Source organism: Octopus bimaculoides, chromosome 3 (genome assembly GCF_046866305.1).
Source record: "Octopus bimaculoides isolate indiv1 chromosome 3, ASM4686630v1, whole genome shotgun sequence".
NCBI classification, from domain to species: domain Eukaryota; kingdom Metazoa; phylum Mollusca; class Cephalopoda; order Octopoda; family Octopodidae; genus Octopus; species Octopus bimaculoides.
In genome coordinates this window covers 135,912,712-135,933,524 of record NC_142930.1, presented here as the reverse complement: position 1 = coordinate 135,933,524, position 20,813 = coordinate 135,912,712, and the positions used below count along the sequence as shown (strand labels likewise).

At 37.8% G+C, this 20,813-nt stretch overlaps 1 protein-coding gene across 2 annotated transcripts; it reads left to right on the top strand.

The window, feature by feature from the left end:
• Positions 1-225: 225 nt before the first annotated feature.
• LOC106877302 (FK506-binding protein 2) lies at positions 226-18,907 on the top strand. 2 transcript variants are annotated; one of them, XM_014926170.3, is made up of 6 exons: positions 226-747; positions 2,411-2,484; positions 6,447-6,667; positions 15,913-16,058; positions 16,798-16,928; positions 18,408-18,907. In XM_014926170.3, exons 3-6 carry the CDS (start codon positions 6,453-6,455, stop codon positions 18,555-18,557), a joined length of 642 nt encoding a protein of 213 aa, XP_014781656.1. In that variant the 5' UTR covers positions 226-747; positions 2,411-2,484; positions 6,447-6,452; the 3' UTR covers positions 18,558-18,907. The 2 variants fall into 2 exon arrangements, with proteins under 2 accessions (XP_014781656.1, XP_052822787.1); XM_052966827.2 differs by lacking the exon at positions 2,411-2,484 and having other exon boundaries at positions 240-747.
• The last annotated feature ends 1,906 nt before the right edge of the window (positions 18,908-20,813 follow it).

The window sequence follows — 20,813 nt, the reverse complement described above, 5'->3', positions numbered from 1 at the left end:
ATATATATCAGGCTTCTTTCAGTTTCCGTCTACCAAATCCATTCACAAGATTTGGTTGGACTGGAACTCTAACAGCAGACACTTGCCCTAGGTGCCATGCAATAGGACTGAACCTGGAACCATGTGGTCAGGAAGGAAGCTTCTTACCACCCAACCATGCGTGTGCCTACATATATATGTTTCTTGATTTCAGTATTTTAGAGAGAGAGAGTGAGAGACAGAAAGACAGAGGGGTTTATGTGAGTATTTCAAGGCATAAAAGATGTGAAAGTGTGTGAGAGTGTTTGCATGTGAAAATGGACCTGTGAAAACACATGCATATCTTTGTATATGTAGCAATTATTTTATATATTTTATATACGTATACATGCACACACACATAGAAACATACATACATATAGATATATATCATACACACACACACACACATATTTAGCGTAAAGCATTTAATTGCTTCTTTAGTTGTGGATTAACTTGATCGTGTGTGCTCACATACACATACATACAACACACACACTCACACATACACTCACACACACTCACATACATACATACATGCTCTTATAAACTGACACATGTGGGAATATGACCAGCAGATAGCCAAGAATCAGAATAGAACATAATTGTTAAATGTTACAATGAGCTGCTAACACTGACGTCTATTGAAGCATCTAGAATTGATGTGAGTAAACTGGGTGGATTTTCTCTCATTTCTCACTTCACAACTGAAAACGTAGCCGAATAGCAGTAAGTCCCTGTTTCACTTCCTTTATTGTTTTCATGCGTTGTTGCTGTGTTTAGCCTGATGTCATTATACAATTTAAAACTGGGGTCCCCAATGACCAGGCTGTGGACTAGTATCAGATCAGGGTCATTTGGTGTTGGGCTACACCAAAAGAATGAATTTCAAAATTTTATTTCTATTTTGCAGACTATTGCAGCCGTCTACAAGGTATTTTTGCATTATGAATGCAATATATATGTATTAAATATGTAATAATTACATTACATATTATGCATGTTATTGTGTTCTGTCATACATATGATCCCCAAATGCATGGAAAAATTGTCTTACACGAATCCAGTCTGTGAAGCAAAAAAGGTTAGGAACCATTGATTTGAAGCATTCTAGCCATGGCTAAGTTGACTATTTAGTGTTAAGAGCAATTTGATTTAGATGAGATTTAGCTGTGATTTCTAGAAGGTCTAGCTTTTATGTACATATATCTCCTTTGTTGACTCATCTTTTCCATATGTTTGTAATGTTCCAGGGCAATTGTATCGAGGGTGCAGTTTCTGATTCTCAAATGCATGGTTCATGACCTGCTGATATGTTTATTTTTCTATATTAGATATAGTCTGTTACAAAATGCATCATTGGCACTAAATATTCCAGGGTTTTTAATAATTTCTTCATAGTCTTTTTGTGATGTGGTTCAGGATGGTAATTTTTTGTTTGTACATCAGCATCAAACAAAGATGAGACTCATTACTTTGTGAGACAGAAAAGAGAATCTACTCACTTATATATTACTGAACAAAATCAAATATCAATTCAGAACAGTTTCATAGTATTAGTACCTAATTTGAGAGAGAAATTGAAATAAATATATAGATAAATAGATAGACAGAGAGAGAGGGAGAGAGAGAGAAAGAGAGAGAGAGAGAGAGAGAGAGAGAGAGAGAGAGAGAGAGAGAGAGAGAATACTCATTATTGTGTAAACATTAATATGCTTACTCAATAATATCTAATCTTAAACCATTGGTTACAAATGTATTGTTTGACCGTATTGGTAAAAGAGTGTTGATTCAAAGTTGCAGAAAAGTAACACAAAGAGGTGCCAGGGGATGTGATGATTAATAATAATTGTTTCTGCAACAGGCACAAAACCTGAAACTTTAGAGGAGAGGCTAGTCAGTCACATCGGCCCCAGTGCTTAACTGGTGCTTCTCTTTTTTACCCCGAAAGGATGAAAGGCAAAGTTGATCTTGATGGAATTTGAACTCAGAATATAATGACTCAGAAGAAATGCTGCTAAGAATTTTTGTTCGGCACAGTAACAATTCTCCCAGCTCATGGCCTAATGATGGTGAATAATAATATTAGGATTTTATGAGATTTCTTCATGTTACAGAGAGTAAAATGAAAAGTGTAAAACTGCAATAAAACATGACAAGACAGTAGATACTTATGATAAAATTCAGAAATATCAGGACCTAGATTGTTCTTGTGATAACTGGTACAACAACCAAACTGCTACCAAAGAGGCTGAAGGATATTGGAACTAAGGCGTCCGTTGTTGATCTGCAGAAAAGTGCCATCTTATATTCTGCAAGAATTGAAAAAACCTGTTATCACCAAACCACTAGATAGCATTCTTGCTAATTCAGCTGATCCTGTCTTTTTCAGCATTATTTCAAAATAAAATCAAAGACCCATAACATTCAAATGGTACCTGGACAAATTCCTCCAAGAAATACCAGGTAAATTACAGTTCCCTATGCATTTGGGCTATGATATCCTAAAACATGACTAATACACATACATACATACATACATACATACATATATATATATATATATATTTGAAGAAAGGCAACAAAAATGTATTAGGTTATAGCAGTATGTACGTTTTGTACAAACTTCATTTATTTATGTAGTGAGAACACCACATAAGAAGCTATAACCTAATACATTTTTGTTACTTTTCTTCAAATTTTATTCACCAAATCTCTTGATTTTGTTTTTGGTTTTTACCCTACCAAATTCTTGTGCCACAAACATTTTAAGTACCACTTTTAATCTTTTGATTAAATCTATATTATTATTATTATATACATATATATATATATATATAAAAGATGAAAAAGAAAAATGGAGATTGAGAAGTTAATAATTGTTACATGCATTCCCGTATATACACACTCATTTGTATCTAATTTTTACATATATAAAAATTCTTTCATGCATAGAGGCATGCATGCAGGCTTGCACATGCGTATAATTGCGTGTGTGCATATATATACATGCACACATGCATATACATGTACACATATACACGTAGACATGCATATTCTCTAGAATAACTATTGCTTAACCTTTTTCTCACACCGTCTCCAATGAAGGGATATATAAAATATCCTGGAAACAACTGTAAGATCTTCTCTTTATAAATGTTCTGAAATCTTTCACAGCCTTGGATTTTTATCTCATTCTGTAAATTTTTGATATATACGCATGCAAATATATGACCTATGTTGGACTCCTCATTCGCATAATCGCCGAACCTGGGGCTTGACTATAGTCTGTCCATAGCACTTACTCACCACTACCCGACGCCTTTGGGTCTTCTTGACACCATTAACTCTCATAGCCTCAATATATATATATATATATATATATAGTGTGTGTGTGTATGAGTGTGAGTGTGTGCTTCTTTATTTCTCTGTTTCTCTTGTGCAACTCTCTGAATGAGTATGATAGGTTGGCAACCAGGTTGTGTTCGATATATTGACATACTTAGTCCTTTCAGCAAAATATTTCACACCCAATATTTTCTTGTTTGGTAATATCCTTGTAAATATCAGAGTTCTTTACAGTTTCATTTGATCATATGACTTGCTGATTTTACCAAACATAAAATCTATTACACAATTTTTTTTTGGTTGAAACCTCATTATTCATTTCCCCTCAATTTCTGTGGTTTGTTTGTGTTTATTAATATATTTTCCCATTTTTTGCTTTGCTTTGTTCATTGTCTTCTCTTTGGGGAGCCATCTTTTATTGAGACTTAATAAAAGGAAAATGGAAATATTTATGAAAAAAGTAACTGTGTTTTTAGCATCAATACCAGGAGGACATTTCAAAATGTTGAAAAATGTCCATTTGAAAAATTATGCATAATGAGAATTGCACTTCAAAAGCATTAAGTATTTATTCTTGAAGCAAAATTTTTTAATGTCTGAATGAATCATCAACAGCAACTATTATAATGATGATAATCATCATCATCATCATCATCATCATCATCATCATCATCATTTAACGTCTGCTTTCCATGCTAGCATGGGTTGGATGATTTGACTAAGGACTGGCGAACCAGATGGCTGCACCAGGCTCCAATCTGATCTGGCAGTGTTTCTACAGTTGGATACCCTTCCTATAATAATTTCACCTTATTTGCCATAAGGGCTTGTTCATCCAAAGAAAACTTATCATAAAGGGATTTCAAGATTTGTAGAGATACATACATATAATTATGAAAAAAAAATGTCATTCAATATATTGAATTTAGTCAAAATGCACAAAAATTCAAATAAATTAGAAATAAAAACAAATTGTAACAATGTACATGGGTAACAAACCATCAGCTAGATAAAATGAAAGTGGCCCATGACTCTAATTGCCTTGTAGATATGTTACAGCAATATGGAGACTGCCTAAAGTGTCTGTGAGCATCCTTTGTGTTTGTCTAGGCAAAAACTATACCATATCTTTAGGTAGGTTAATTTCAAGTTATTGAATTTCACCATTAGTCTTTCATCTCATCACCATTAGAATTCTCTCTATATTTCCTTCTCAATCTGCACTTCATCTTATTCAAAGCCAGTCATTACTTTTATCAGGGATTCGTTAGTGTTCTGCCACTTGTGAATCTCATACCTTCCAGAAGTGAGCTATGACACTCTTTTCTATATGTCTCACCTTCAGCTTAAGCTAATTCTTTCATTTTCATCTTTTGCATCTCTTTGATTTTCAGTCACAGTCTACCAACCAGTTCAAGCCTATATTTGATGGTAATCAATATGATTGATTGCTACAATCAAAATGAAGATCCTGGCACTGAAGATTTTCTTTTGGCAGCACCTGATGTCTGCTGTTGTTGTTACTAAGTCTATTTTTGTCTGCCCACCCCCTTTTTCTCTACTTTTCCTGTTTCTCTAGACATGAAGCACAGAGGTGGCTCTTACTGTCTCATGTATAGCAACTGAACTGAACTCTGTACTGTAGCATCAGACAAAATGCCTTCCTTTCTTTTGCTTCCAAAACAATGTGGTACAGTTCTGGAATAATTTTGCAGTATTCAGGAATGGGGGAGGTGAGGACCGGCATAGGGATTCGTATATGCATATAATTACACCAACACATTATTTCTGTCAGCTCTGCACTTATCTCTTGTGCCATAAATGTAATGATAAAGTGAAGATCAGTGTCTAAAACAATGGATTGATTGTACCCTTTGTGGTGTGCTTTCTCATACACTGCAGCATGAGGCAGCAGGCAAATGTGTGATGCACTACATCCACTCATCACTTAAATTTATCATTGATCTCAAAGACTGAATTCACACACCCATATGACTCTACCTTGGTTAATAGAGCAAACGTCATTTCACATACATTGGGCTGACCTTCCTTCAAGTGTGCCTTTGGAGGCCTAAGAAAGCCATCTCTGTATTTAGATGTATTTCTTGAACCAGAGGAGGGTACTATTATATTTCTTCCACTGTCTCTCCTCTTCTCAGATCTGGCCTATACAGGGTGATTTCTCTGATAAGTAATGCTAGCAAAACATTTACAATTGCATTTACTATTAATTTTATTTGAAATATTGATGCTTCTTTTTTGTTTTCATTTCTGGAAGCATAAATATTTGCTGTGTCTGCTTGTTCAAGTATATTCACTTTTTCCCAATATCTGACAATGCAATGGAAGGAGAGAAACAACAAAAGGTTGAGTGAATGAATGGGATAATAATAATTGGCACAGAAAGAATACAAGAAATGACTTACTCATATAGTAAGTGAATGTAGCATGTTGGCACAGAAAGAATACAAGAAAAGACATGTCAACCAAGGGAGAGTAATCCACTGGGATTTATATAGAAAGCTAGGATTTGAATATACTGATAAATGGTATGAACATGAACCTAGTAAAGTACACGAAAGTAAGAAATATAAGATGTTGTTAGACTTTAACATTCAGACTGAGAGAGTAATAGAAGCTAGGAGGTCTGATTTAATAGTAGTAGATAAACAGAATAAAAAGTGCCAGATGATTGACTTTACAGTCCCAAATGATGAGAAAAGCAAAATGAGAGGTAAAGAAAAAATAGCAAAGTACAAGAACCTAGCCATTGGACTATGGAAATGCGGGCAAAATATATCCCAGTAGTTATAGGTGCATTGGGAACTATCCCTAAATATTTGAACAGATGAATAGAGGAAATAGGCATAAAACATAGTATATCTCCAGAAAACAATGTTATTAAGGACAGCTAGAATACTTAGAAGGGTTCTTGGCATCTAAGGTTACTTGTTGTGACTTGATATTAGGAATTTCTCTTTTCCAACAGTCTAATCTGTTGTGTGTCTATGAATAGTGATGATAATAATAATAATAATAAAGCATTTATATGAGTTCTCTGTTTTTTGATCATTCTGCAGTTAAAAATGAAGAGGTTACTACAAAACATTATTCTGCCACTTGCTTTCCTGTGCTTTTTGGTGACACTATGTTATTGTGAAGAAAAGGAAGAACCCCTTGAAGATGTGAAAATTGAAATATTAAAGGAATCTGAAAATTGTGAAAGAAAAGTGAAACGAGGGGACAAGTTAAAGGTGAATTATAAAGGATACTTGGAGAACGGAAAAATTTTTGATGATTCGTAAGATTCATTTATTCATTCAATCTTCATTCTTTCTTTCTATTTTCTATCTTTATATCGTCCTTTCTGTCTTTCTGTTTATATTTTCCAGTTTATTTGTATGTCTCGTGAGACAATGGATCTGCACCCAAAATGGAGAAAAATGTTTTATTTATGTGTGTATGTGATTGCACGTGTGTGTGTGTGTGTGTGTGTGTGTGTGTGTGTGTGTGTGTGTGTGTGTGTGTCTGAATGCATGTGTGTAAGACCAATAGTTATATTCTAAAAGTCTTCCCGCTCCACACCATTGATGTTGTCCAAGGGTGGGACAAGGATGGGTGGGTATAACATTAGCTCTAGTGTCATGGCAAGTGTTATCATTTGAATACAAAAAAAAAAAGAAAATGACTAGAATTGCTATTGGAAGTTATGCTGTGCAATACTCTTACAGATAGATAGATAGATAGATAGAGAGATAGACAGACAGACAGACAGACAGATAGATAGATAGATAGATAGATAGGTTTCTTTATTAGCCACACAGGGCTCAACACAGAGGGGACAAAATACAAATGTAGAGTTTTTCTTTTCGAGGGGGTCGAAAACGAAGCAGAAAAAAAAACAAAAGTGGGGACAACGATGAAAAAAAAAAAAAAAAAAAACATCGCAAAACGTTTGGGGTATTTACAAAGAATACGAAATAATACAAAAAATTCCCAATAAATGGGGAGGTTATCCGTGGAAAGAAAAACCTACGAAAAGACCACGGTAACCTCGGTCTTTAGCGTCACAGTTTGTTAAATAAAATTCCTTTTATTTAAGCAAGAAACGTAAGTAACTCTGTTTACAAAATTTTAAAACGTTTTATAGAATCATGGTCAAGGTGGCTTCGTCATTTATACGTGCCATTCTTGCTACATGTATCCATCTTTTTTCGAAACATTTGCTAGACAACACTTGCCTCTCTACTCTCACCTTCCTTTTCAAGTGATACTTGAAAAAGTTGATGAGAGATTGACCAGAGAGGAAAGTATTTGTCTCTAATCCTTTCAGCCGCGTCCACCAGATGCATTCTTTGGCCATAGCCACAAGTACGATAAATACAGCTCTTCCTTCCCGTTTAAAGGAAGGAGGCGTGACGATATTGACGATAGACTCGGTTGATAAACCGACTCGTCCCACACGCGACAGCAGTCGTTCGACATAAGCCCACAGCTCCGAAATGGTTGGACACTGCACGAGTGCGTGCAGAACGGTTTCATCGCTCTGACCGCATCTCGGGCAGGTCGGCCCCGCATTTCGCGAGCCGTGTCTATAGAGCTTATCCCGAACGGGTAGCGCCTCTCGGTAACACTGCCAGGCCAGGGATCTCTGGAAGTTGTCCATAGGTCCCGGCCCGAAAGTCGTCCTGAACAGGCGGGTCAGGTATTCCTCGTCGACGCCCAGGTTCGCCCCGAGATCGTCGTCGTACCTGCCCTCCACTAATCCCCTATAGAATGACTTCGTTGTGATGCAGCCGCTCAAGGTCGACCCGGGACGGCAAAGTTGTTGCAGAGCAACGCGACACTCACGGTGCCAATCGCCATTCCTCGGCCTCTTTTTGATCCACGACTGCAGCTCGGTCATGGAGACGAGCTGCGGGAAAGCGCGTCGCACAAACGGCGACCACACCTGCTCACCGTCGTCTACGTAGAGCCGAAGATGTCGCAGTCTCAGCGCATGTCTGCGCATCATCAACCACGGCATGCCCAGCCCTCCTTTCAGCGGGTGTTGGCAACAAACGGATCGCCTCACCATCGGAACGCTTCCTTTCCACAAAAAGCGGAAGAGGATGCGCTCCATTTCGGTGATGGCGCGATCGGGACAAGGCACGACGGTCAGGCGGTATTCGATGACGGACGCGATGTACGCGTTCGCCACCTCCGCCCGACCTTTTAGGGACAGCTTCCTCTCGGACCATTGCCGGCAGAGAGTGGCCACCCTACTCGTTATCTCGTCCCAGTTCTTCTCTATTTGCAGGTCCGGACCGAACCAGACTCCGAGCAACTTGACCGGACCGTCCGTCCAGCGTCCCACTACTGAGGCGCTGCCGGACGGTATGGGCTTGCTTCTCCAGGTGCCGAGCAGCAAACCCACCGACTTATCCCGGTTGATTTTCGCTCCCGTCACCGCTTCGTAGTCTTTCAGCAACTCGCCGACAAGCTCGATGTGCTCGTGGCTAGACGCTATGACGGTGACGTCGTCCGCGTATGCCGACACGCTCGTCCCGCACCCCAGTTCTCGCGGGATGCCCCTCAGCGTCGCCAGCTTCCGCAGTAGTGGCTCGAGAGTCAATACGTACAGGAGCGGCGACAGGGGGCATCCCTGACGAACCGAACGTGCAATGTCGAAGGGTCCCGATAGACGTCCATTGACGCGAACAACCGAACGGATGCCTGTGTACAAGGCAGCCATCCAGCCGTGAAAAACGGGACCGAAGCCGGCCGCTTCGAGGACGGCCTCCAAGTATCGATGGTCTACCCTATCGAAAGCTTTGGATTGATCCAAATTGATCAGGGCCCCACCCATGCCAGGTTCCTTAACTACCCTCTCTATGATGTAGCGCATCAGATGGAGGTTGTCATGGATGCTCCGGCCCGGCACGGCGCACGTCTGCTCCGTGCCGACCAGTTTCTCGATGACAAGCGCCAACCGCTTGGCTAACACCTTGGCCAAAATTTTCATGTCTGCATTGAGCAGATTGATGGGCCTAAAGTTATCTATGGCGTCCCCCTTGTTTGGATCTTTCTTTAGCAGCGTTACCGCTCCTCGGCTCACAAAACCGGGAATGCTCCCGTTCTGCTGCCAGTTGCAGTACACGGCCGCCAAGACTTCTCCAAACAAGTCTGGCATGCAGTTGTAAAGCTCGTAGGGCAGACCATCCAAACCCGGAGATTTGTCCGTCGAGCAACCCGCCATCGCGTCCCTCACCTCCTCCGCCGTGATGACCCCTTCGCAGCACTCCGCCTCTCTTGCCGAGAGTCGTGGCAAGCTGTGCAGGTAGGCACTAAAGTCCACCCTGCCTTCTCGCTCGCCACTCCTCCCGAACAGTCGGGCAAAATGCCGCTGAAACGCCTCGCACATCTTGCTCGGCTCGAGCAATTCGCGCCCCTGTTCGTCTACCAGAGACCGGATGGTGGCTCTGTTACCCCGCTGCGCCTCCGCCACCCGGGCCTCTCGTGCAGCTCCAACACCTTCATTCCTCAGAGCACGCATCCTTACCCTGACAGCACACCCTTCGTGTTTAGCATTGAAGTGTTGGTCGAGGGCCAACCTCGCCGCTAAAACGTCGGATGCGATGCCACTTCGCAATGCCTCTTCTAACTTTATCACTAGCTCCCCCTCTACTCTGTTCCTCTCTACAGCTAGTGCCCTGCTATACCTTATTGCTTCCGCCCTTACTGCTCTCTTGAGGGCAAACCACCATTTGTTGTTGACGATGGCTCCCGTCAAAGCCCTCTTTACTAACGTGCTAATCCGGTCTCTGAAAACCTGTCTCGACGGGAAAGACGCGTTTAGTTTCCAGTAACCGGGACCCTGCCTATGTGCCTTATCTAAGTCTAGCGTACACGTCACAAGTTTGTGATCCGTGTAGCTGACTATGTGGAACTGTGGACATCCTAAACTATCTCTATCTCTTGTCCTACACACTATCCTATCTAGATACGATCTCGACGACCCAATGCGGTTGCTCCAAGTCCACGTTGGCACATTTGGGTGGTCGAGTCGGTACCTGGCAGACAACTGGAAGCGTCTGAGCAGGTCTATGAGGCCTTTGCATCCCCTTCTAGTTTTGTCACTCCCCACGTAGTCTAGATGCGTGTCCAAGGTAGCATTCCAATCCCCCACTAAAAGTAAGGGACGAGACGTTCCCAGGAATACTTCTAGACGTCGAAAGAAGTCTGACCGACCTGTTAAAGGAGGCACATAAACTGCCAGCAACCGAAAAGCGCCTCCATCGCTGCCGTCCACATCTAGGACAACCAGTCTACCCTCCGAGTCCGTAAATATCGTCTTTACTTGGAGATCCAGACTCTTGCGAAAAAGAACCGCCGTGCCACTACCGCCCATCCTCGGCAGACAGGGAGAAAAATAAATGTTAAACTATCCGCCAAACATGGACTTTAGGGCCCGCGGTTCATGGAGTCTGGTCTCACTAATGGCTATGATATCCAAATTGTGTGACTTGATGTCATTTAAGAGGTACCCTTGTTTCCAAGGGGAACCTAAGCCACGCACATTCACACAACCAATCTTCACCATGATTCTATTTATACGTGTGCTTTAAAGCACAAAACAAAAGAACAAAGTGTTACTTACCGTTAGAAAGTTTTGTTTCCTCCTTGGATTTTTCACCAAGGAGGCTATTGTACAATTTCTTGCACAAATATTTCTGGAATCCCCCTACCGAGTTAGGGTAGAGGGATTTTATTGTGTTGTGTAATGCTGGTGTTACATGAATAATTTTAATGTGTTTTGGCGGTGTTGTACGTGGGTGGTTGTTGGTTTTGATATCGTTATTTGTGATGTTTGTTTTAGAGTTGATGTAATTCATCAACTCTGTGTTTGTACTGTCTATTGCTGTTAGCATTGTTTTTTTTTATATTACTATTGGTGTTAGTAGTATTTTCGGGAGATGTGAATCTCCCTGCTTTGTTTGTGTTTGCATTTTGTTTTGTTTTCTTCTTACTGCGCTTCCTCTTTCCTTTCGTAGCTATTTTCCACTCCTCCCCACTCTCTTCATCGGATGATGGGAGATCTGAGGAGCCAGAAAGAGGTAACGGCAAATTTTGTGCGTCTGTGTGTGTTTCTGTGAATGTTTGTGTTGCTGTTTTTATTGATGTTGGCTGCTTGTTATTTGTGTGTGGTGTATGTGATATGGGGGAGGGAGAGGCAGTCTTGGAATTTTCTTTATTTTCTTCTGTTTTTGCAGTTTCTGTTGTCTTTTCTGTTGTGGTTATTGCTGATATTTCTGTTGTTGTTTTTTGTGTTGCTGGTGGTGTTGGTAGTAAGGTTTTTCTGTTGGGGGTATTTGGTAGTTGCTTCTGTTGTTGTTGTTGTTGTTGTTTTTGTTTAGCGGCCAGAGGGCAGTCCTTTTTCAGATGTGCTTCGCTGTTGCATAGGTAACAGCGAGGTCGCCTGCCCTCTACCACCACATACAGCTTGTGGTCCTCTCCCAATCTAATGTTTGGAGGAATTTTCTGTGAAGCCTCCTCCGTGATGTGGAGAAGGATTTCCAGATTTTTCCCTCCCCAGTTCTTTTCCTCTCCGACCGTAATCTCCAAAATATTTGCCTCCTCCATTTCCAGGCACACGGCCGATATCAGCCATAGGGTGTCCACCTCCGATGGCACATTTTTTATCATAACTTTGGTCACTCTCTGTCCTAGATAACTCGGTATCATTACCAAGTCATCTGTGCGGAGAGAGAGTGTCGAAAATTGTTTAGCTAAATTTTCATCCAGAAATCTCACTTGCACTGTTCCAAATTTTCTTCCCCAGGTGACATGATTCTGATAAGGCCAAATTTTTCTAAGACAAACTTCAATTTTATCTGTGCTAACATTTTCTACACGTCTAGTTTTTGTGTTTACCAGTTTATAAATGATGCACTTTTTGTTTTTCATTTCTATAATATCTTTTGGTATGTTTATTCTGACATCATCTCCTTCTTTCGTAAGAAGGGATTTTGTGTCTTTTATTTGTTTTTGTGTGAATTTCACTATTGTTCTTTTTTCCTTTAGAGCATTTGCGAAATTTGTTTTTGTTGTGCTGGCGGACATGTTCTTCTGGATATTTTTGCTCATGTTGGTGTATGTACTGCCTGGTTCAAAGGTGGTGGTAGTGGCAGCAGAGTTTGTTGAACAGGTGATGGTGTCATTGCTGACGGCCGATAACTTTACGTCCTTGTTGTTGCTGTTGTTGTTGTTGTTGTTGTTGTTGTTGTTGTTGTTGTTGTTGTTGTTGTTGTTGTTGTTGTTGTTGTTGTTGTTGTTGTTGTCGTTGTTGGTGGTGGTGGTGATGATGGCGTCAGCAGCAATGGTGCTTACTTACGTCAGAGACATTTGTGACGGTTTTTACGCATGGTTTTGTAACCTTGGTTACAGTTTTGTTTTTGTTGTTGGTGTTGTTGTTGTTGTTGTTGGTGGTGGTGGTGGTGAGAGGGCTGTTAGTAGCTGTAATCACAGTCTTTGTGACGTTTACAGCAACTGCGTTCCTGTCACTGTATGAGCACGCGCTATTCTGTTCTTTTTTCTCTTCTGGCATCTGAAGCCTCGGGAAATGCTTATCAAAAGAACAAGACAAGCGTTCCAAAATTATGTTTCTCGACATTTTTCAAATGTCAAGAACGAAATTTTTGTATTTTGCTAGGGCCGAAACTGCCCCTGGGGGCCAATTCCTGCCCTTGAAAATACACACAAATGAAGCCTAGGTGCTTCGCAACAAAATTATTTAAAAATTCCAACAAAATGTGGACATTAAAAGGTCAAATAAACGTTTACCTTCGCAGCCGATGTGACAGCACGTCCGTGAGAAGAGATAGATAGATAGATAGATAGATAGATAGATACATTTCTTTTATTAGCCACACAGGGCTCAACGAAGATGGGACAAATACAATGTAGAGTTTTTCTTTTTGGGAGGGGGAAGGAAAAAAAAAAAAAAGGGTCGTGTCGATCAAAAGGGATCGTAGGAAGGGAAAAAGGGGGAGTTCGATCAAAAGGGATCGGAAAAAAAAAAAAAAGATAGATAGATAGATAGATAGACAGATAGATAGATAGATATGTGTGATATAAATCTATGAGTGTAGATGGATTTTTAGGAGTAACTCTGAGCGTTGTTAGAAGATTGGTACTTGTTTTACTTGTTCTGCTGACCAAAGCTCATAGCAATGAAAACAACATTTATTTTTCACTTTTCACTGTCTTTTTTAACTGATTTTATCTCTGAGAAAATTATTCCCATATTCAAAGTTGAGCCCAACCCATGCTAGCATAGACAACGAATATAAAATGGTGATGATGATGATCCTTTGTATCAATGTAAGAAAAGAAACCATTTATATTTACACACACACACACACACACATGTTGCCTCACTGTTCAATCAATGACACTAACAGGTTCTGACTTTCACACGCAAATTTCACAAAAGCAAATCATAAAGACATTCAATGGAAAGTGTTGGAAACCAGAGTGGACGTTATGTTAGGTTTACCGTGACTGCTGAAAATATCCCCATTGTTTCTCCTTTTGAAATAGTTGCTTATGGGCATAAGAACGAATTATCTCAGAATAGATATATTAAAAGTAGGGCCTGAAAGTTAGTTAACATGTACTTTTACCTCAGTACTCCTTTATTAAATACCAGTATATGCCAATTTGATCAATATTCACAGATACCATCTGATAAGTTAGTATTTAAGTATATAATATGTATAAGTATTAAAATATTTCTAGATAATTTCTTTTCCTCCTTCTTTTGTGGTAAAAGTTTGGTATATACTCAAAAGTATTCAAAAAACTTTTTATCCTTTTGCTATAATATTCATCTTAATAATCCTCTTAATAACCCTAAACTAACTTTATACAATATAGCAATATTGTTTAAAATATTTAACGATAGTACTACATGATAAGACTTCCTGTTTCATTATCAATGGTCTGCTAGTGGCCGGCCCCCTTAATTGTCAGCTAACATCTTGATTTAAGTTTTCCTTTACCAAATCTCATGATATTGCGTCTAATAAATCTTGATTTTTTTATGACTATACCCACTATGATTTCTACCCCTAACAGACACTACCCCTTGCTCACTCGGACTTAGATATACAAGGATTTGATAAAACTAGTCTATAATTAAAACTGACCCCATAAAACAGTGACAAGCAAAATTTGTAACAAGTCTTTCTTCCTGATACCTTAGTAGCTTCTAAGCTGAAGTGAAAGCAACATATTCGTTGTCTATCTCTGTAACTTCTTGGAGATTCTAAGTAAAATTATGCTAATGTGTCCATCTGTTTTAAGTTAATTCTATGTCTTTGTGTAATTTAGGATCACTCTGCATTTAAACTGATGTAATGGTTGCATTGTTCAATTAAATGGAGTTACTTGAAACAGTCATACTGCATTACCTCTGGATATCTTTGTTGCTTATTTTGATATATAATCAAATGAATTATAACAGACGATGGATAATTGTCAGCTCATTACAGATGTTTCTTACGCATTTTTTAATAGAAAAATGAGAACATTACTTCATTGCAAAAAAAGAAGTCTGTTGAGGCTTCCTTGACAGTCTTCAACCTTGTCCCTGATATATTCTTTGGATATTCTTTTGTTTTTTAAATGATGTTTCATCTGATGATTACATTTTTTTTGCAATGAAGTTATTATTCATTTGATTATAGTACATCTTAAGAATTTATGACACGTTGGACACCCTGGTGTAGAACAGCAACCTACAGTCAACATAATGTGTGCTTTGGACCAGTTCCTAGGCACTAAATACTCATAGGGTTGGTTTTCTTTGTGTACACAATCTGAATATCTTATTTGATATTTATTAACCATAGATAGTGACGACAGGTTTATCTAGTCGTACATGGTACATATCTTTTCCATTCTATCAATGTGTCATTGGAACACCAACACAAGTTAAATTAAATAAGGAAACCTTCATTGAAAAATATAAGCCAAAACTGAACCATTTCTAACATTTTTAAATAAGGAAACTCATCTCAATGAAAAAAATATAAAGCAAAACCTAACCACTTGTAACATTCTGTTCCTTCTAAATCAAATCATGTTAAATTTATAAACCCTAGTCATTCCTAATATTTTTGATTATTTCCCTTATACCGGAAAAAAACCCTGATTACCTTATCTTGTCTGGAACTACATTTTTCACAGCATAGCAAAGACATGACACAATCTAGGTAGAGAAATTTGAAAAGAAAATACGAAACCGGTTATTTCTCCAGAAACAATGTTACTATAGGCAAAATTTTATAAAATTTTTCTAACATAATGATTTAAATATATTCTTCAACCATATAACACAAGCCTACTGTAGTAGTTTTTTCACTCTATTTTGTCTTATATATATATATATATATAGTTCATCCTAATTCTAATTTTTATTGGACACAGGGATATCTCACTTCAATTATGCAACTAGGCATATCAAATCAACAGAAAGCATCATTGTACTTTCATGTATTTCAGAACAAAACAAAAGGACCCATTTGAGTTTCAAATAGATGGTGGAACAATGATTAAAGGATGGCAGCTTGGTTTAAAAGGTGCTTGTGTTGGTGAAACACGAAAGCTAACTATCCCTCCAAAATATGCTTTCGGTGAATATGGGAACCGTAAGTATTTTCTTCTATTATCAATTAATCTAATTAAATTACAAAAAAAAAAAAAAAAAAAAAAAGAGATGTGATTTAGGTGTAACATCGATTTCCTTCTAGTATTGAGAGAATATAAATGAAGATATTATAGTCTGATAATGCACAGCTTGGATTTAATATTAGAAAATATGGATTTATAAACTGCTGTACAAAATTAGCTTCTGCTGTGATTACATTAGTATTTTAAAAATCTTTCTTTTAAATATTTTTTTTTCTATTGTTTATTTGCAAAAAAAAAAAGCATTTGTAAAATGCTCTTCAGTGAAAGGGACTAAGTTGAGAACCACTGATTTACAAGAAATTTTTTTTTCATCAAAGAATTGAAATCATATATTTTGGATCCTTTTAATCGTTTTCTCAATCACCAGAAGTTTCTCAGATTTTCTACAGTGATTTGGCTTTGCATGCTAATTACACAAACCATATTAATTTTCTCTAGAAATTAGTAATAAAAAAGTTACAAATCTTTAAACTTATGCAATTTCAGTTGATTAGAAGTATCCATTGCTGACATACTGGAAGTCACAAAATACTTGAGTGTAGAAAACCTGAAAAAATTCTGTCAGGTGGAAAAAGTTTTAAGATATCTTATACTCCTTCCAGACGTTTATGAAATTGTTTGAAATCTATTTTATTGAGAAATAAGGGTGCACAAAAACAAAATAATATATATTTCTTATGTGTCTGTCTTTTGCAGCTGCTGGAATCCCTGGGAATTCAATTGTGACATTTGATATTGAAATTGTTTCTATTGAAGATGGTCCAGAAATACCTGATACTTTTTCATTAATTGATGCTAATAATGACAAACGACTGTCGAAGGAGGAGGTAAATCTAATTGCTTGATATGTATGTATGTATGAACGTACATATGTACATATGACTGTATGTGTATGTACTTATATGTGTCTGCATGCATATATATACATGGACCTCTAAGTTACAGGGACATAAACATACCAACACCAGTTGTCAAGTGGAGGTGGGGGACAAACACCGACGCACACATACACACACACACATACTGAGACACACACACATATATACCATGGGCTTCTTTCAATTTCCATCTACCAAATCTACTCACAAGTCTTTGTTGGGCTTGAGGCTATAGCAGAAGATACTTGTCCAAGGTGCCACACAGTGGCACTGAACCTGGAACCATGAGGTTGGGAAGCAAGCTTCTTACCACACAGCCATGACTGCGCCTATACAAATAAATGACTGATGTAATCAAGTCTTATATTTACAACTGTTTCAAATTAATCAATGACTGGAGAAGCTGTTGTCTCTGAGATTCAATCCCCTACCAGACTGTTGAGCACAGGAGGTAGACTCTGAAAGCTGCTACCTGCAGAGTGGGAGAGTCAGTTTACAAGTCAACTGAGTGGCTGACACTGAAACTAAGAGGATTAACTCTCACAGTGTGAATCAGACCAAATTATGCATTTGGAGATTTGTCTAGGACTAAGTGCTATATTCTAAATGGTACAATCAGTCAGATTTTCAAATATGTTATATAATACTTAGAATATAATGCTTAAAAACTGACTATTGGGCAATGATGAAATGACATAACAAACACAGGCAGTTGAAATGAGGTTTCTCTGAAGAATCTCTAGAATAATGCTACTAGACAGGGTGTACAGCTCAAAGAATAGGAATATCTCCAGGTGAAGCTGTTATTTCTCTGCACTGAGAAGTTCTGTAGATATGTGATTAGAATGCCACAGGAAAGAATTGTAAGATTAACTCTTCAAGCTGAGCCAACTATCAGGAGACCAAAAGTTTGAGCAAGAAAGAAATGATTGGATAATCTTGCTTTCAGTTGGTCAAGCCTGGGAATCCAGCTGGAAATAATTACTGATGGTTGCTTCAAAACAGTGTTGTATATTTCTTATGTTCACCTTACAGCATATCATATCACATACATATTAGCAGCTCACTTTCTCTGATAGAATACACCTGCTTTTTGAGTGTATCAATGTGATATTATCTATCAATCTCTTCTCTCACTATCTATCTCTCTCTCCCATCTCATCCCTCTCTCTTTCTCTCTCTCTCTCTCTCTCTCTCTCTCTCTCTCTCTCTCTCTCTCTCTTTCACTCTCTACTTGATGTAATGAAAGTGTAATGATGGTTGCTCCTGAAGGAGGGTTTTTTTTAAGGTTCTATCCCCATGATGATTCACCCAGGAATAAAGAGCAGAGAAGATGGTTGGTTGGATGATACAATACTTACAAACTTGTTAAAAAAAGAAATGGTTGAATCTGTTTTAACTCCCTCATGTATCTTGTTTATTTGACAGGTTCAAATCTTCTTTCGAGAACAGGACAAAACTAGTGGAGCTTCAAATCACTTTGAATCAGCAAACCTAATGTTTATATATGAAGACATTGATAAGGATGGTTATATATCACATTTTGAATTCAACGGACCAAAACATGTCGAACTTTAATCCTTTCATTTATGGCTTAATTTCATTATTTCATAATGAATAGATTCATTTAATGGAGAAAAATTACATATAATTCAACTAAGAGAAAATATTTCCCATACAAACACATGTAAATTTCACGTTTATTATTAAGCTACATACAATTAAAGATGCAACTGTATGTTCCTGAAACACACATACACGACCATATATATACCTATTTTTATGTACATGTGTGTATATATATGTGTGTGTGTGCCAGGGATGTGCCGTCTAGGTAGGCAGTGCCTACCTTGGATAAAATAAATTGGTAGCAACATTTTCCTTTCACAGCAAAATATGCACATAATTCAATAAAATCATGAAAGTTACTCTGATTACTATGTATAAAATGCAAAATATTTTATTTCTTTAAAGATTAGTCAGGCATAATTCATCCCTGCTTTTCAATCTCAGTATTTGAGCCATGCATAATACTGCTGTAGTACCGGCACTGCTTACATTGCTACAGCAACGTTTTCTTCACGTGCTATAAAAGCAGAAGTCAAATCTGTGTTGTGTTTTACAACATAAAGGTCACCAACTGAGTAATTACTGCCAGCACGTGTATGTATATATATATATATGTGTGAGTAAAAATAAATACAAAAAAAGGGGTTTTGTATGATTGTGTATAGAGGAATATATTATTTTGTTTAAAAGAGTTCCAACCCTGTCTGTTTTTTATGTTTTATTTATATTCTTGTAAAATTAATGTGGGATATAGCATATGGAATATATAATATACAATATAAAAATGGATGATACAATGAAATGAAGTATTGAATGTCTTATTGAATATATGGAATGTCTTATTGAATATATGGAACGTCTTATTGAATATATGAAATATTGAGTGTTCAATATAAAGAATTAAATATATAAAGGTGAATACGTATTTTTAATACCTTGTGCTATTCATCATAGCCTATTGTGTTAGGGGAGAGTCATTTTCTTTATGTGCCATACAATCTCACACACTCACCAGTAAAATTTCCACTTATTTCTTATTTTTATTTTCCTAAAATTTTCATTGTGTCTTGCAACCTTTTCAATAGTCTTGACTCTGTCCGTTATTTACACTGCATTCCTTTTTGTTTGTTTGTGTGCATGTGTGTGTGTACCTTTGCATGTATGTATGTGTGTGCATCTGTATATATTCTGCATATTCCTGTACTTGCATGTCTGTGTTTGTGTGTGTGTATGTGTGTGTGTTTTGCAACTATGTACTGTGTTTGTATGTATGGATGTGCATTTCCATATGTGTGGACCCATGTCTTCATATGTGTCCTTGTGTGAAGTAAAGTGTGTGTGTGTGTATATGGTCATGTGTTTCAGTCTCCATTTGTGTATGTGCGCTTGTCTATTCTTATAACCTATGTAGCTATCCGTCTGTATGTTGATCTGTTTATTTTCATATCCATATGCTTGTATACATGTGCATATACACATACATACACCCACCCACACACATACATACATACATGCATGCAAAAATACCCTGTTGTTGATGTTCTATATTTTAGAGATGAGGTATTCTGTACATTATTTACATTATTTACATGGGACGGATATGTGTCCTCATCTTTGTTGTTACCACCACATTTCGGCTGATTTACTCTTAAGCCATCATCAGGTTTCCTGGTAGACCCTGGGTTCTCATTCTAACCCTGGATTCTCATTCCAACCCTGGGTTCTCATTCCAACCCTGTGTTCTCATTCCTAAGGTAATTTTACTGATGTTATTGTTATTATTATTATTATTATTATTATTATTATTATTATTATTATTATTATTATTATTATTATTGTTCAGTAGTTTTATTTTTATAACGTGCTTTCACTTCGCTACTGAGCGCAGCTCTGTGCGCCTTGGGTATGTGCTGTGGTTTGCTGTGGTGCTCTTATGTTTACTGTATTGAAAGTGTTTTGCGTAGAATGTGTGCAGTACCCAGTAGTGCAATTTTCTGTATGTTATATATATTTGTAAGTCCTGGTGTTTTTGTTATGTATTTGTCTGGAATATTTTTTTTATTATACCTAAGGCACCTACTATGATAGGAATTGTTTCTGTTTTTAGATTCCACATTCGAGTTATCTTTATTTCCAGGTCTTTGTATTTTGAAAGTTTTTCCATTTCTTTTAGAGAAACGTTGTCATCTGCTGGTATTAATACATCAATTAGAAAGCATTTTTTTTTTCATGATCTTTGACAACTATATCTGGTCTTTTTGCCTT

Coding starts and splice junctions, on each gene's coding strand:
- LOC106877302 (XM_014926170.3), top strand. CDS start 6,453: ATGAAGAGGTTACTACAAAACATTATTCTGCCACTTGCTTTCCTGTGC. Junction 6,668..15,912: donor GGAAAAATTTTTGATGATTC/GTAAGATTCATT, acceptor CATGTATTTCAG/AACAAAACAAAAGGACCCAT. Junction 16,929..18,407: donor AACGACTGTCGAAGGAGGAG/GTAAATCTAATT, acceptor TTTATTTGACAG/GTTCAAATCTTCTTTCGAGA.